General features: G+C 41.7%; 1 protein-coding gene across 4 annotated transcripts in view; it reads right to left on the bottom strand.

The window, feature by feature from the left end:
* Positions 1-17,066, bottom strand: part of Fermt2 (FERM domain containing kindlin 2) — a 70,879-nt gene that overhangs the window by 8,626 nt on the left and 45,187 nt on the right. For 2 of the 4 annotated variants that reach the window (XM_029468773.2, XM_021181733.3), the window contains exons 4-10: positions 14,340-14,474; positions 8,494-8,526; positions 7,964-8,189; positions 7,653-7,755; positions 4,827-4,934; positions 1,415-1,549; positions 699-748 (exon numbers count right to left, since the gene is read on the bottom strand). In XM_029468773.2, coding sequence (XP_029324633.1) covers positions 699-748; positions 1,415-1,549; positions 4,827-4,934; positions 7,653-7,755; positions 7,964-8,189; positions 8,494-8,526; positions 14,340-14,474 — 790 coding nt within the window. The remainder of the gene's footprint in view (positions 1-698; positions 749-1,414; positions 1,550-4,826; positions 4,935-7,652; positions 7,756-7,963; positions 8,190-8,493; positions 8,527-14,339; positions 14,475-17,066) is intronic. The other 2 variants (XM_029468774.2, XM_021181734.2) reach the window with 1 other exon arrangement.

Raw genomic sequence — 17,066 nt, 5'->3', positions numbered from 1 at the left:
TATGTCCTCAGCGTGAATGCAGGGAAGGGGAGTCTAATCCTGACACAAACATGCCACTCCAGTGCCACACACAGAAGATGACCTAGTGAGGGTACAGGTAGATGCAAGGTGCGGAAAAGGAACAGGGTGGAAACAGTGGCATTTGGAAATCTTGCTGTTGTAAGTGCTGTACACTGTGAGCTGTGATATTATGCTGCAACAGTTGCACAGCACAGGACAGTAGGCAGTGGGCACTGCATCTTTGTCTCCTTTCTGCCTCACTGTCTACTCGGCTCTCAGTTTTGAGGATTACAGGTGGGTGGTTTAAAGGTCTAGAAAGATTTACTGGGACTTTGTGGAAAGGGCTCAGGAGCACATGAGCACAAGCTAATGGAGTCTGAAGCTTGTAGCAAAGAGCTAAACTGGCAGTCACAGGGCACCATGTGAGCCCACTGGGGTCAGCCTCTATCACCAACTATATGATACAATCAACCTTGATGCTTTTAAGATCAAAATCAAAAAAGATTAAAACAATGACTGCTGTGGTTTTAATTTAATGAACATGATTACCTTAATTTTAAGTGTTTAATTGGTAAATCTTATAGATTTGCTTTACAAATAAATTTGACAAACTTCCTGCAAACGTAAATACTGTGAACATGGCTATAAAACAGACAGTTCTTATTCATATGTGACATCTCTCCCACTTCTGTACTTACTTGAAAACTTTAATATAGTCAGCAAGTTCTGGGATTGAAGTAATGTCACCCTAAGGAAAGAATTCAAATAATATTTCTCTTAATTAAAAAAAAATCTAGTTTGGTATCTGATATAAAAACCATGCTTACTTAATATTCAAAATTCATATGTTAAAGACTTCAAGGATATGATCATGTTACATGGTTTTGTTACAAAAGCATTTAGGAATAGTGTAGAAAGTTAAAAAATTTGAACAAAATGGCAATCTGTTCAACTACAAGAATATATTGTTACTTCAAAATATAGTTGAAATTGTTTTTAGCAACATATGGAAATATTATAAATCATAATGACACTGAGAAAATGTTTCTTCAGCAATAACTCATTCATTAGTTTTAAAAATAAGCATTATTTAACCGCTACTGTGAGCCTCATCTCTCCAAGGAGACTACCACATGAATCTTACCATGACTTGATTATTCTTTCCTCTGGAGAAATGCCTTCCCACCACTTGCAAAACAAGTGTTTGTGTTGGAAGCCCTAGCTCCTGGTAATACTATTTCTTCACAAAAGGTTTCCTGGGGTGAAGAATGAGGCCCTGGGGTCAATCTTCCCACCATAAAAAAACTTCTCTGTAACTTCCTGAGAATCCATGACTGGCTTCTGTAAAGAAGCCACCTTGCAGGTACCTTATCTGGCAATGGGAAACCCACACTGAGGTGAAGAGCCACCCTACCAGAATTGTTGATGTTTTCCCGCCTTCCAAAGTGATCTCCAGGTCAGAAAGGGCAGCGTCAACTTCATCAACTTCTTTGTCACTGTTGTTTAAATGATTTTCTGATGTCATGATTGACAGCTTATTGATATGATACTGAAACCACAATAACATGTTGTTGAAATGAGTAACTGCAGAACTTTAAGATGAAATTACTACTTGACTCTGTATTGGACACTGTCATCTGATTTGCAAAGACAAAGCATCAGGCTGAGGGGGATGGAAGAGGATGGTTCAGGAGCTAAAGCACTTGCTGCTCTCACAGAGGACCGAGGTTTGATTTCCAGCACCTACACAGCTCACAGCTGTCTCTGTGGGTCTGGTGGATTCATCGCCCTCTTCTGGTCTCCACAGATACTGCATGCACATGTGCACAGACAAAATGTAGATAACACATCAAAGTAAGCACAGTGTCCTGGGACTGGAAGGATACAGCGCTGGGCCATAGCGCCGCCGGGGATCACTGTCACAGCCCTACAGAAAGACTTACTCGAATGAGCACAGTCTCTGTATACACACAAAAGAACTCGGTCTCTGGTTCCCTTGGTGTGAAGGGAATTTACAGTACATGAGCAGGGTTTCTGTTGTCTGTTGGTTGGTTGGTGTCCACCGACTGGAACAGGGCCTCATACAGATGCACAGCCCATGAAGGTTCAGGCCATGCATGAAGTCTTCTGTAGGGATGAACTAAGCCATTTGTTCTACGTTACTGGAAAAATATTAACCCTCACTGCTCTACAGTTCCAACCACTCAGGACAAAGAGGAAGCCAGCTCCGCTCTCCCCAGCTCTGATCCAATACTTTAGAGCTATCTAAGAATAGGAAACTGTTTCCATGTGTCAACAGAGAATGTGTGGGGACAGTTACATAGCCCTTCTATCTAGCTAGGAAACAGTCTTTGGTTTAGAATTTCCTAAAATATAAAATGGTTGACTTTAAATGTGCATAGTAACTCAGAATGCTCACAATATAATAAAGCTCTGATGTCAAGTCAAGCCTGAGAGATGTTATACAGAGATCAACAGAATCTGGTGTGGCTGCTTCTCAAAGTGTAAGTGGCTCTGAACTTCTGAAGAATCCATTTACCTGATGAAGTCTATCTGTAGGACACTCAATGCAAAGACCTGCAGCCTATCACCAGTGTCCTGTATTCTAACACTCAGTAGTAAACCTTCAAGTGGGCAAATGTGATATCTTTAAGGTAACACACCCTAGAGATCCTGACTTGGCCTGAAATCTGCATTAAAAAAAAATTATTTATTATTATCTCTAAGTACACTGTATCTGTCTTCAGATACCAGAAGAGGGTGTCAGATCTCATTATGGATGGTTGTGAGCCACCATGTGGTTTCTGGGATTTGAACTCAGGACCTTTGAAAGAGCAGTCAGTGCTCTTAACCTCTGAGCCATCTCACCAGCCCTGAAATCTGCATTTTTACAAAGTACTCCGCTGATTTTGACACAACAGGCCTCAGAGAGTCCACTGGAGGGGTCCTGGCTGTGGACAGACCAGAGTCTAGCTTTGCTTCCAAAGGCATATGGAGTGCCAGCCAAACATTACAGCATACACTTGTAACCACAGGCTTTAAAAGCTATACTAATAACGTTTTTGCATTCACAGTTTATTTTGAATTGTCAGTCTTTTGGATTTGTACTCTAAAACTCCCTCATTATAGTTATCTAGATTCCAAAATGGTTCAAGAGGGCAATGCCTGAGGGCCTTCAGTTACTGCGAATGGAATCTAAGTCTCGATGGGACAGATGTCAGTGGCAGAATGCCTGCTTAGCATGTGAAGGCTTTGGGCTCAATCACTAGCACATACCAAAACAACAACAGAAGACAAAAGAACAATGCTCTACAGCAACATCTATGGTGGTAAAACAGACATGCTTCACACATCTGATGCTTGTTTTTGGTAAAACTTCTACCAGAAAACAGGAAGTCTGTATGCATAGTGCAAAAGAAATTTAAGTCACTCAAGTGAGGCTCCCAATGAACTGCACCCAAAGTTAATTCAGGAAATTCTTCAGACAGTTGAATCTACCCAGAAACAGTGTGAGATTCTTAACCAAACGCTTTTCACCTCTCTACAAGTGATGAACTAGTCAGTCGGCAGGCAACAGCGTGCCTTATGCTCTTTGCCTCCCAGCAGTGACTCTGCTTGCCACTGGGAACTTCCTGTATGCTGGTGCATTCGAAAGGCTGAGAGCATTTCTGTGTTCTGAGAACAGAAGTAAAATCTCTACAGAGATAGCTTCTTAACTGAGGGTCAGTCCAGCTTCTCCCACTTCTATTTAAAGAATACCAATTGCACTGGAACCTTAGGGAAGACTAGACTCCCATCATAACCCAGGAGTTCTTGCCAAAGCCCCACTCAGACACAGTGAAATATGAAAGAGAATCAACCTGGTGACAAAGATGTCACTGCTTCTAAGAACTATGATTGGTCTAAAGCCACTGAGGGTAGATCAGCAATGGGAGTGGATAGTTAGTTTTTGAATAAGCACCCCTATAATTTAGAAGCATATGGTATCTAAGGCTCACATTTGAAAACATACTGTTAAAGAAACAGTATCTTTCACTTAATTACTAATCATAAAAACACTTATGTTTATCTTAGTCTCTTGAACTCTTATTACTTAAGTCATTATTCCTGCCACAGCAGGCTGGAAATGTGCCTTATCATCAATTTAATACTGTCAGCTTTTTATTTCCAAGAGAAAAATCGAGTTAACTTCAAATTAGTATATACTTGGAGGGAAAAGAACAATTTTTTCCCCACAAGATTCAGGAAGGTAACCAAAAGTATCATTGATTCTTATTTTAAACAAAACAAAATCATGTTTGTTTTACTTTTGTAAACGTCCACATTCAATGTCTACAAGTTTCCATTCATTTATTGTGTGTGCACGCTCCATGCACCATGCACGTTTACACATGGAGTTGAGGACTTTAAAACCAAACAGAAAAAACGGCCAGTGGTGGCACATACCTTTAATCCCAGCACCCAGGAGGCAGAGGCAGGGGCAGGTGGATCTCTGTAAATTCAAGGCCAGCCTGGTCTACAGAGCAAGTTCTAGGAGAACTAGTGCTACATAAGACCCTGACTCAGACTCACAGAAGTCCACCTCCCTCTGCCTCCCTAGGGCTGGGACTAAAAGTGCCATATGTCCAGCCTCAGAAGGCAGTCTTTGGGACCTGGTTCTCTCTTCCACCAAGTAGGTCCTGAAGATCAAAACTGGATTATCATGTTGGGTAGCAAACATCTAACTGCTGCATCATCTTGCCAACCCTAAGTGCAAATGCTTGCATAATCACTACGCCACTTTTCTCTCTCTCCGGTAAAAGTCATCCACTGATCCTTCTGTTTACCTGCAAGGCTGCGAACATCATCATCTCTTCTTCCGTGCATTCAATCTCTTCTAGGAGAAGAGCCCACTTGGCTTGCTCGTAAAGCTGATTGATTCTGATGGCATCATACTGCAGAACAAAGGAGACACGGCCTGTAACACAGCGTTTCCAATACCAGAACGTTTTCAATGAGAGATGGCTAAGCAGTTAAGTGTGCATACCACTACTGTGGAAGAACCCATATAGGACAGCTCACAATTGCCTGTAATTTGAGCTCCAGGGGGTTCTGACACCTCTGGCCTCTGTGGACAGTGGTACTCACATATACCTACATTTTAAAATAATAAGTCTTTAAATAGTCTTTTTAAAAAATATTTTATGAATGTTTTGCTCTTGTGTATGTTTGTATACTACATGCAATGCCTGGAACCTGTTGCGTCCCCTGCAACTGGTTGTGTGGCGCTGTGTGGGTGCTGAGAAGTGAACCCAGGTCCTCTGCAAGTGCTCCTAACCAGTGTTCTATCTCTCTAGCACCCCTCACTCACCTTTCTGAGACAGAGTCTCACTATGTAGCTTTGGAGAGCCTGCAACTTGCTATCTAGACTAACTAGACAACCTCCTGCCTCTGCCTCCTGGTTGTTGCCATTAAAGGCATACATCACAACGCCCAACTTAATACTCACTTTTAAAGCTTGGCAAAAAGTGAATATAATTTTTTTCCAGCTTTATAGTATCAAAATAATTCTAAAAAAGGGGAAGAGATCCATTAGTGTTAGACATAAAATATAAAAGAACTGCTCAGGGATTTAGCTCAGTAAGTGGAGGGAGTTGCCCAGTGTGACAGAGGATTTAATCCCCAGCACTGAAGGGGAAAGGGGTTCACGTAACAATTGTTAAAATTTCAATGTAAGAAATCTAACTTGAAGCAGGGTACGGTGGTACATGTCTGCCATCCTGGCACCCGAAGGCTAAGGTAGAAGACCCTTCACTTCTAGGCCAGCCCAGGCTGCACAGATCTTGTCTCAAAAACAAACAAAACAAACCTCATGAAAGTGGGTATTGCTGCAGCCTTGTAATCAGCAGCCATAGTCTGAGGGATCGCAAGTTTGAGGCCAGCCCGGATTTTATATTAAGTTCCTGGCAGCCTATGCAGAACGGCTGGACTGGCTCAAAGACCAAACACAGAACAAAGGGGGGGGGGAATGAGATATATAGTTGGTAAAATTAAAACAAAGTACAAATAGAGATAGTTTTTAACATTGTTATTGCGACTTGCCACAATAAAACCCAGTGAGAACAAATTAATTACTTTGGAAAATACCTTGTTCACAGAGAGAAATACCCAAGGAGAAAGACCCTCAAAATGGGGAGTTATTTAAGTATCCAAAGCAGACAGTATATACACAATTTGGGAAGTATGTTTATCTATATTATTAGACTCTCCATTTAATTCTATTAGCAAAAAGTAATGCTCTTAAAATGTTAATCAAACATTCCACCCCAACCTACAACTAAAAGTAAATATGATGTGGCCAGAAAATAAATCTTTTATAGTTCTATTATATATAGTTTAATATATACGTTAAAATATATGTGTATGTGTGTGTGTGTATGTATCTATGTAAAGAATTATATGAGCACATAATGTAAGACACTGCATCAGTGGTTTTCAGCCTGTGGGTAGCAACTCTGGTGTGTGTGTTTGTTTATGTGTGTGTGATTTAACACTTTCACAGGGGCTGCTTAAAGCCATCAGAAAACATACTTACATTACCATTTATAACAGTAGCAAAATTAGTTACAAAGCAACAACAAAAATAATTTTATGGTGTGGGGTCATCACAAGGTGAAGAATTACCGGTATTATGGGATTGAAGCATTAGGAAGGCTGCACTAGCTAGAGTATAATTCAGACACAATAAGACAAAGCAGCGAGCCAAGTGCCTCTCGCCCCAAAGAATCCAAACCTCCATGCCATCTGGTCTTGGGGAGAAACAGATTTTCAGAGCAAAGTTAAATTGCAGCAGAAAAGCAAAGAGTTAAAGCAGACTTGCCAGTCACAGAAATTATTAGTTGTTAGGTAGGATAACCATGTAGGTGCTAAGACAATACAAAGCAGGCTTGGTGCACACCTTTAATCCCAGCACTGGGGAGGGAGAGGCAGGTGGATCTCTGTGAGTTTGAAGCCAGCTTTGTCTATATAGAGAGTTCACAGGATAGTCAGGGCTACCCTGTCTCAAAAAACAAACCAAAACCCCAAAACCAACCAACTAATCAGCCAGTCAAAAAGAACCCAAAAACAAAACAAACAAACAAACAAAAACAAAACAAAATCAAAACACCAAAAAAAATTACAAAAAGTGATCTTTCAGAAAAGTATTTTTTAATCTTAAAAAAATTACTTACATACATTGGTGCTTTGCCTACATGTATGTTTACGTAAAGGTATTGGATGCCCTGGAACAAGAGTCACAGACAGTTGTGAGCTGCCATGTGGGTGCTGGGAATTGAACCCAGGTCCTCTGAAGAGCAGTGCTCTTTAACTGCTCAGCCATTTATCTATCCCCAGAAAATTATTCTATGCCTTACAACATACTCGAAGATGATACATTTTTTAAAGTGACCAGTACCTTTGAAACACACAAAGAAAATATAATTACCTTAACAAAAGAGAAGAAAATGTTTAAACATGGTCTCAACCTAGGAAAATACCAGATTTACTCAGAATATAAACACCTTTGCCTAAAGGTCTAGTTTTTTGAGTATTATTCAAAACTTGCTATAGTTTCTTAACACTCAGATGAGAAGTGGAACAGAAGTAGAAAGAGCTCTTTAAGTCCTTGGTACCTTTGGATTCAAATCAAAAAAGCTGTAGTACTTGAATCGGAGCAGCAAGGCCTCGTTCTCCTTCACATCTTGCTCCATGAGAGATCTTGAGGAGTCTAGCCACCTGGGACAAAGCAGGAACAGCACTGAACACTGCAGACGAGCTCACCAAATCCCCCACGGTGTAAATTAAACTTACCCACGGCCAGGCTGGTACATGCCTTTTTAAATTAATCCCAGGGCTTAGGAGGCAGAGTCAGGAAGTTCTCTCTGAGTTTGGAACCAGCCTGGTCTCTAAAGAGATACCCTGTCTCAAAAAACCCAAAACTTACCCTTGGTTGGTTTTTGCTTTATCAAGAAGAGCTTGAGGCTTGAACATTTTTGCCAGTATTTCTGGTGATGTTACTGGCTGACTGACAGCAAGTATGCCAGGATTGCCTTCTGACAGGGCACTGTCACCAAACCAGGCAGAAGTTGGTGACAAGGGGCTTCCATCATGAGCGTCGTAAGTAGGGGTCATTGTTTTACTATAAAGTCCCGGGCTTGAATATATGCTTCCTAGTGAGTGAGAAGAGATGGCTGTCAGGAGCGGGTCAGAATCTTAGTGCAGTCAGGACACACACTACAGTAGGAAGCACACTGAGCCACAAGCTTCAATCTGGAAGGAAAGCTTTAGTACATTATTTACCTGCCTCGAAACACAAAAGAACTCTGCTCGTACATTAGGACACACAGTACCAAAGCCGTGAGAGTGTAATTAAATTGGCAGAAACTCTGAGGAAAAAGCCAGTTGGAAGGGACTAGGGCTATGGCTGAAGCGCGCAGACCGACACACCGTGTGTGTAACTGTGGTGAGGCTCACCTTTCAGAGGGCCAATGTAAAGAACATCGGTGCCTATAGGAAAGGAAAGAAAGGAATTCAGAAGGCAGAGGAAAGGCAACACCAGAAGACATAAGAATGAAAAGAAACGGGAAGAAGGAAAACAGACCTGCCCCAGTTGTGACTCGTAAGTAGCCGAGTCAACAACCTCAGGAGCGTCAACATAAATCCATCATTTTGTCCACTGCCAAATGTAGCTATGCTCTAATCAAGCATACCCTGATTTGGTTTATGTACAGCCGACCTAATAAAGTCAGAGGCATCGCCTCACTGATCTCAGGACCCTCAGTGACAGCTACAGTAAAGGTCACATAAAGAAAAAACATTAGCTAGTGATCAATGTTCTTTGACTTCAATAACATAATTACGGCGACCAAAGACATCGAGTAAAGACATCTGCCTTAACTCTGTTATATTTGGTCCTGTCCTGGTTTTTTTTTTCCCCCTGAGACAGGGTCTCATACCATGGTCTAGGCTGGGCTCAAACTTGACTCATTTTCTGGCTATAATCATGACTTAAAAAAAAAAGAAAACGTGCAATTGCTGTTACATGGTTACTGGACGTGGAAAGAAGAGTAACCGTCCACTCTCCGCCATCATCTAACTGGAGACCATGCTTAGGAATCCTCCTTCCTCCCACCCCCGTGAGCACAGAAGCTATAAGCTAAGAAGTCACAGTGAAATGAAGGACTTGCACTGAACGTGAGCGGATCTTGTCAGCCATCTGCATCTGACCTGGTATCCCCGTGTTCTGTGTTGTGCTCAAACAACCTGTCCATCTGAACGCGGAGACGGAGAGGAGGCCTGAATTCTCCACCTTGAAAGCAGACACTGGGACACAGCCCTGAGGTACTGTTCACTAGGGAATCATTTTCAAACTTCAAATCATGTGTCCATACTTACCAAAGGCAGGAGTCACTGCCCCAGCTCACTTGGGCAGAGAGTAATTCTGCTAAGGAGTACAAAGAAATACAGTACGGGAAATATTAACGTCTAGGCAGAAACCTGTTTATTTAAAAGAACTGTTAAATACACCTTTCACTAGAGTCAAAATATTGACCCTCTTCCCACTAAAATAATATACTAGAATTATTTAGAACCTAGTAAAATTAAAACTGACCACTCTTTAAGGAGTTTCCCATACAGAAAGTATGTTAGTAGAGCCCCCCCAGGCCTCTTCACTTTCAATTTCCTGGCGTTTGCATTTTACATACCAGTTTCAATTTGTCTTATGAATACTCTAGGATAACAACTCATTTAGTGTCCCAACGAATTTATTTTCTCCCTAGAGAACAAGCTGTAGCCCCGAGGCTGAAGGCCTTGGTCACAGTCATGAGCTAGCAGCTGCGGAGCCATGCCAGGAACCAGCCCATCTTGGTCGCCTGCACACAAGCTTCCCGTCCTGCAACTCCAACCATTCCCAAGCCTTGTGCGTCTGACTGCTTAGAATCTTGGTGCCACGATAAGGGAAGCCTCGGTAAATAGTTCTTGTACTGATTTCCCAATGCTAGTTGCACTGCAGGGTCAGAGGGTGTGCATAGTTCAAATTCCTTCAGGTCCAGCTCAAAGGCTAACACTAACTATCTTGTTTTCCTCTTTGCCTGTGTTTATATAACAAACATTGCAAAGAAAGAAGAAAATAAAGAAATGGCTGGCTCTTGAAAGGGAATAGCCAAAGAGTAAGTTTAAAAATAACTTTTACTACTAGCCTAGCTTATTTTCTGTATTATTTGACTTTCTTATAATGAAATTATATTCAGTATCTGACTTCTGTAAAAGAAAATATGAAGCACATGAGAACATATTACTGATTGAAGAAATCCTTCTCTCTTTCTCTCTCTCATAAATCTCACTTTAATTGGGAAAAATAACTTGAAGAAAATTTCAACCTTTAGTATTTGAATATTGAATACCTTAATATATACATCTTTTGTTTTTTAAAGAATAGGTTTAATAGCATTTTGATACTTAAAATGGTCAAGATCCAGATAGGAAAAAATTGCATCCTACATAAATAATCTTCCTAGTAAATAGAATGCTGATTATATTCAATGTTAGTGTAGAACCCAGATTTTCTTTTTTCTAGATGCCTTCTGATTTTTTTTCCAGGAAAAGTTTCTAATGAGATCATTTCCACTTATATAATAAACTGATGTTAAGTTCCTTTGAAAATTAACCACCAGACTGCAAAAGTGTTCTTTCTTTGAAAAACTGTTTTCAGTCTGTGTGGTAGTGCATAGCTGTTGACCCCAGCTGTGGGGACTCTAAGACAGGAGAACGTTCCATCCAGAGTCCAAGCCAACTCTGGCAATAGTGAATTCATGCCAAGGACAGCGATGTAGTCGTTAGAATTTATAGTGTATGTGTGTATCTGTTGGCCAGGCAGAGTGGAACCTGACAGATACAGGTTATACACACACACACACACACACCTTTGTTTGCATTGAGAACACACAGCTACATTCTTGCCACTACAAATTAGACAGCTATGCAGAGGAAGAGCCTGTATAGCTTCTTTATGGCTCGCTTGCTACCGATTTTTCTACAGAACCAGAGTGTGTTATAAAAGGGGACTATCAATCTCGATGACCACGGCTCAGCCAGCCCTTCTGACAGCCATTATTAGAGAAAGAGCCTAGATAATAAACCACGACAACTCACCCAATGCTTCCCCCGCAGCCAATGTCTACAGAAACAGCTCTCATACTGTGCCTCTCATACTCAGAAGCTACTTCCAGCCACTTCTGTGTCTTGGAATTCCTGTGCACACTGAGAGTCACCATTGGTTTCTGGGCTACAAAGCTCACTCAGCTTCCCAGCTTCCAGTACTCAAGGCTGACAAGATCTTTCACGCTGCAGCTTCTAATGTGGATGGCCACACACTGTGCTGATTACTACATATACACTGCGCGGTATAAAGAGTCCTTAAGGAAATGAAGTTTTTTTCTTTATTGTAATCAAAGTTTTTAAAAAAAAAAAAAAAAACTCAGTCAAAGCTAGATTCTGGCTTTTGTGTCCTCAGTAGTGGAGTATGTGGTCACATGGTCAGAGCTTTAGCTTTTGGGTCAGACCTGACAGAGCTCACGTCTGTCTCCTTTACAGTGTCTGATCCCAGGCAACTGACTCAGCCTGAGTTTCTCATGCTATTACTCAGAACCGAGTCGAGTTACACACTAGCTCTGCATGTCCTGTTCAGAAAACAAGCTGCTCAAGGAACGTGGCCCTTGACAGCTGCAACCTTTCAACACAACCCTGGCTTTCCCTTCTTAAAAAGATGTAAAGGAACTGCAGATGGCTAGATGGGTCCAACTGATCTTCCAGACGACCCAGGTAGAGTCCCAGCGTCCACATGGCAGCTCACAGCTGTCTGTAACACCAATCTAGGGGTTCTGACACCCTCCTCTGACCTCTGTGAGCACCTCATACACACAGTATGCACAAACATGCATGCAGGCAAAACACCCACACCATATAAAAGATAAATCTCAACATTAAAAAAAATATTTTAAAAAGTCTCTTGTAAAGCTGTCCAATGGTGTCTTTAGGACACTCAGAGCTGCTGGAAAAGCCAAGCCTGAGTAAAGGACTAAGGAATGATGTATGGTCCAGAAATAAAGATCGGCTATAGTCTGTGTGAAAAGGAATTCACCGGTATTAGGCAGGGGAGGAGAACAGCATGAATTCTAAACTACAGCGGACCGTGATCTCTGTCCCCACACAAAGAAGAAAACCTAGCGGATGTGGTGGCTCAGGCCTACAGGCAGAGGAGGGAGGACTGAGGGTCACCACTGCGGTATGTGAGGTCAGAATGACGTACACCGTGAGCTCCAGCCCAAGCTACACCAAGGCTCCACTCAACTGAAAACCAGAACCAACTCGCTGAAGTAAGGAAGGAGCAGTAACTACCATGGAGCACGAGGACAGAGGTGTGAGAAGCGACTCTGGCGACCAGCCTCGTCCTAGCGCTTAAGAGTAATCTTATCACTCTGCTCTCTCTCAGAGGACCCCAGTTTGCTTCCCAGCACCAGGCTGGGTGGGTCACAACCGCCAACTAGTAACTCCAGACCCTGGAGATCTGACCCAGTGTTTGGGCATCTTCAGGCACTGCACACACAAGCACTCCCCTCCCTCCCCCCACATACACTTATATAAAAGGATTCGGAACTCTGGCCAGCAGACACATACTAACATACACTTTTAGCCCTACATAAAAAAAGTGAAAAAAAAAAAAGGAGTATGTGCGTGTGCGTAGGTATGTGTATTTATATACATATTTATGTTTTGAAGACATTATCTGGCCCTAAAGAATCCCTTCTTTTCTCTGGAAGTGATCTTCCACTGTTATCTGTTAACACTGGGTGACTTCTAGGGCCAGGTCCTGTCCATGTGCTCACCTGGGCTTCTAATCCTGGCTACCCTTCAGAGCTCCTGCAACTGTCTTCATAACTCCCTAGGGTGGCCAACAGAACTCAGAAACTCCCTCCCTCCATCACACTTCATAAGGAAGGGAGTCTACTCAGGCACAGCCACATGGAAGAGGAACGTCTTTTACCAGGATGATCTTTGCTGCCATCCTACTTACTATAAAATTCTGACTTCTGCCACATCTTTAATCCCCGCACTCAGGAGGGAGAGGCAGGTAGGTCTCTGTGAGTTCAAGGATAGCTTGGTCTACACATAGAGAGACGCTGTCTCAAAAAAAAAAAAATCAAACAAACTTAATTCACAAAAAAAATTCCTCAACCCATAAAATTGAATATACCCTGAGATGAGTAATATTGGCCTCTGAATTCCTAGCACGTTTTCTAATTCATTTAGCATTTATGTTTAACTCCTTTAAATGTCTTGTTTGTATTTCTCAGAATCCAGCCAATGCAGAATATTAACAGTACAAGCCCTTTCTAACTTTCTTGTGCTCCTTAGTTCCATCCTCCTTAAAATGTGGGTCGTTACCCAGCTACCTCAAAGGCTGGGGTGAGAATCCAGTTTCCAAACTGCATCACACAGCTATGGACAACGCATGATCTGTGCCTCAGTAGAGTTGGCTTTCATCTCCACCAGGACATAATTTAAGTGGCCAGGAATGAATTACATCAAAGCCAAGTCCAGATATCTGCAGCAGGGAAGGATCTCAAGTAATGGTGGTCAATGGAAATGTGGCAACCATGATGTTGATGGGTCCAGAACTAAAGAACCATTAACCCATTTAGTCTTCCAGTGATGAGAATCACCTACCTGCCTGATGTATGCCAAATAGAGTGGGTTTTAGCTTAAAGCAAAAAGGGCGAGGGACTCCCTTTGTGCAGGGAGTGCACAATTATTAACATACAACTCACTAAGCACAGAAAGTCGTAAGATAGGAGAATTCCTAATTCAGCTTGGGGAGGAATGAGTGGGAATATGAGGACACTTCTCAAAGGAAGGACTCCTGAAGAAAAAGGTAGAGATGCAGAAAGACCAAGACATGCAGAGCACAGAAAGGTCTTAAGAAATTAAATAAGGTTTTAGGTACTAATGTATCAACAAAAGAGGTTTTTTTTTTTTTTTCACGTTCTACCTATAAAAAAGCTTTCAATTTCTGCAAACTAAATAACCGAGTCCAACTGTAGAGTATCTTTTTTAGACTCTGTGATCAAAGAACCAGGCTCCTTTTTCATTGATCCCATCAGTAACATGAGATGTGATGACAGGCAGGGTCTCAGCTCTGTTACTGAGGAGAGAGGCTGAGGGGCTGGTCCACTCTCCTGACCTCTCTGAGCCCATACCCTTAACAGTAGACACACAGTTTAGGAGCCTCACGCTCTGCCTTGGTTGAGTCTGGGACTCACCTGATCCAGGCATGATAAGAGGTCCTTCCAGCTCAAGCGCTTCATCTTCAGACTGGTCATCTAGCTTTTTCTTTTTTTTCTTTGTGGGATCTCTGGGTTTTTTTAAGAGAGAAAGTTCTTCGGGGTGTCTTATATCTGTGAAATGAGAAGAGGTCAGCACAGTAAGTTTATTTAATCTAGTTTGAGGTATGAATTTGTCATTTCCCTCTGTGTTTATGGATGTCAGCATTCTGTCCAACACCCATATCGCATGGAAGACTGACATATGTGATGTGCTAAAAGTCCCCAAATGGACAGCAGAAGACTGTGTTTCGCTCACACGAGGCCCCGGAGAAAATGAATCCAAAGCACTCCTAATTCATTATTAGAAGGTAAGTGTAATGACCTCAAGATTGGACAGAGAAATCTACGGGGCACACAAGGAAAATCCACTAGAATGGGTGGTGCACGCCTTTATAGTCTCAGGCAGGTAGATCTCTATGAATTCAAGGGCGGTCTAGTTTATACAGTGAATTCCAGGACAGTCAAGACTACATAATACACTATCTAAAAAACACTGTCCAAAAACCATAAAGAAAATCCTAGAATTCTATTTATTCATTTTTATCCAAGATTTTGTACTATGCATTTTCTTTTAGCTTTATGTGCATGGGTGTTTTGCCTACATGAATGTCTGTGAGCCACCATGTGGGTGCTGAGAATTGAACTCTAGACTTCTGAAGAGCAGCCAGTGCTCTTAACTTCTGGGCTCTTTCTACAGACCCAAGCAGATATTTCTTACATACACTATTAACCATGTTTCTGAATTGCAAGGCCCATCATTAACCCTCTCCCAAAATTAGTGGGACCTCAGTCAACACCCCCATGGTTGATAAGCAGGTTAAAAATTGTGTGTGCGGGCAGTGGTGGCACATGCCTTTAATCCCAGCACTTGGGAGGCAGAGGTAGGCAGATCTCGGAGTTCGAGGCCAACCTGGTTTACAGAGTGAGTTCCAGAACAGCCAGGGCTACACAGAGAAACCCTGTCTCGAAAAACAAAAAACAAAACAAAAAATTGTGTGTGCATTTGTGAGATCATGAGTACATGTGTGGAGACCAGTGGTCAGTCAACACCAGGCATCTTCCTCAACTGCACCCAGTCCCCAGCACTGCTGTCAGAAGTGCATGGCAGCACGCTCGGCTTTTACATGGACGTCCCGGATCCAAACTCTGGTCCCCAGGCTTATGCCTTAAGCTAACTCCCCACCCTCACAGGTTATAAACTTAGAAGAAAATGGAACAATCCGAGAAGGCAATGCATTCCTTTTTTAAAAAAAAGTTTTTTTTTTCTTTTTGAGACATTATATTTTATTTTTAAGTCATAAAAAATTTGTAATAGTTAAATGCCTCTTAAATATACATGATGTCTTCTGAAGCTAAAAGCAATATTCACCCAACCAGTTTTTAAAATCTATTTGGTACATTAAACATGATAGAAGTAGAAAAAAAATCTCTCTCTCTCTCTCTCTCTCTCTTTTTCTTTTTTTGATTTTTCGAGACAGTGTTTCTCTGTGTAGCCCTGGCTGTCCTGGAACTCACTCTGTAGACCAGGCTGGCCTCGAACTCAGAAATCCACCTGCCTCTGCCTCCCAAGTGCTGGGATTAAAGGCATGCACCACCACTGCCCGGCTGAAAAAAATCTCTTATGTATTTCTCTATGAAAGGAAATTGTGACAAGTTCCTGACTAGACAGAAACCATTCCATCTCCAAGGGAGAATACGCAGTGTAACTGTGGCTTCATAGAATGAATTGGGTTGTGTTCCTTCAGTTTCTATTTTGTGGAATAGTTTGAAGAATGTTGGTATTAGGTCTTCTTTGAAGGTCTGAGAAATCTGCACTTAACCTATCTGGTCCTGGGCTTTTTTTGGTTGGGAGACTTTTAATGACTGCTTCTATTTCTTTAGGGGTTATGGGAATGTTTAGGCAGTTTATCTGATACTGATTTAACTTAGGTACTTGGTATCTGTCAAGAAAATTGTCCATTTCATCCATATTTTCCAGTTGTGTTGAGTAGTGCTTTTGTAGTGGGATCTGATGACTTTTAAAAATTTCATCAGTTTCTGTTATGTCTCCCTTTTCATTTCTGATTCTGTTAATTTGGATGCTGTCCCTGTGCCCTTTGGTTAGTCTGGCTAAGGGTTTATTTATCTTGTTGATTTTCTCAAAGAACTAGCTCCTGGTTTTGTTGATTCTTTGTATAGTTCTTTTTGTTTCCACTTGGTTGATTTCAGCCCTGAGTTTGATTATTTCCTGCTGTCTACTCCTCTTGGGTGAATTTGCTTCTTTTTGTTCTAGAGCTTTCAGGTGTGCTGTTAAACTGCTAGTGTAAGCTCTCTCCAGTTTCTTTTTGGAGGCACTCAGAGCTAAGAGTTTCCCTCTTAGCACTGCTTTCATTATGTCCCATAAGTTTGGCTATGTTGTGCCTTTATTTTCATTAAATTCTAAAAAGTCTTTAATTTCTTTCTTTCTTTCTTTCTTTCTTTCTTTCTTTCTTTCTTTCTTTCTTTCTTTCTTTCTTTCTTTCTTTCTTCCTTCCTTCCTTCCTTCCTTCCTTCCTTCCTTCCTTCCTTCCTTAACCAAGTTATCATTGAGTAGAGCGTTGCTCAGCTTCCGTGTGTGTGTGTGTGTGTGTGTGTGTGTGTGTGTGTGATTTCAGTTCTTTTTGTTGCTACTGAAGACCAGCCTCT

This window comes from Mus caroli, unplaced genomic scaffold, assembly GCF_978045245.1.
Source record: "Mus caroli unplaced genomic scaffold, Mus_caroli_1 scaffold_12, whole genome shotgun sequence".
Classification (NCBI taxonomy): domain Eukaryota; kingdom Metazoa; phylum Chordata; class Mammalia; order Rodentia; family Muridae; genus Mus; species Mus caroli.
This window is presented reverse-complemented; position numbering and strand designations above follow the sequence as displayed.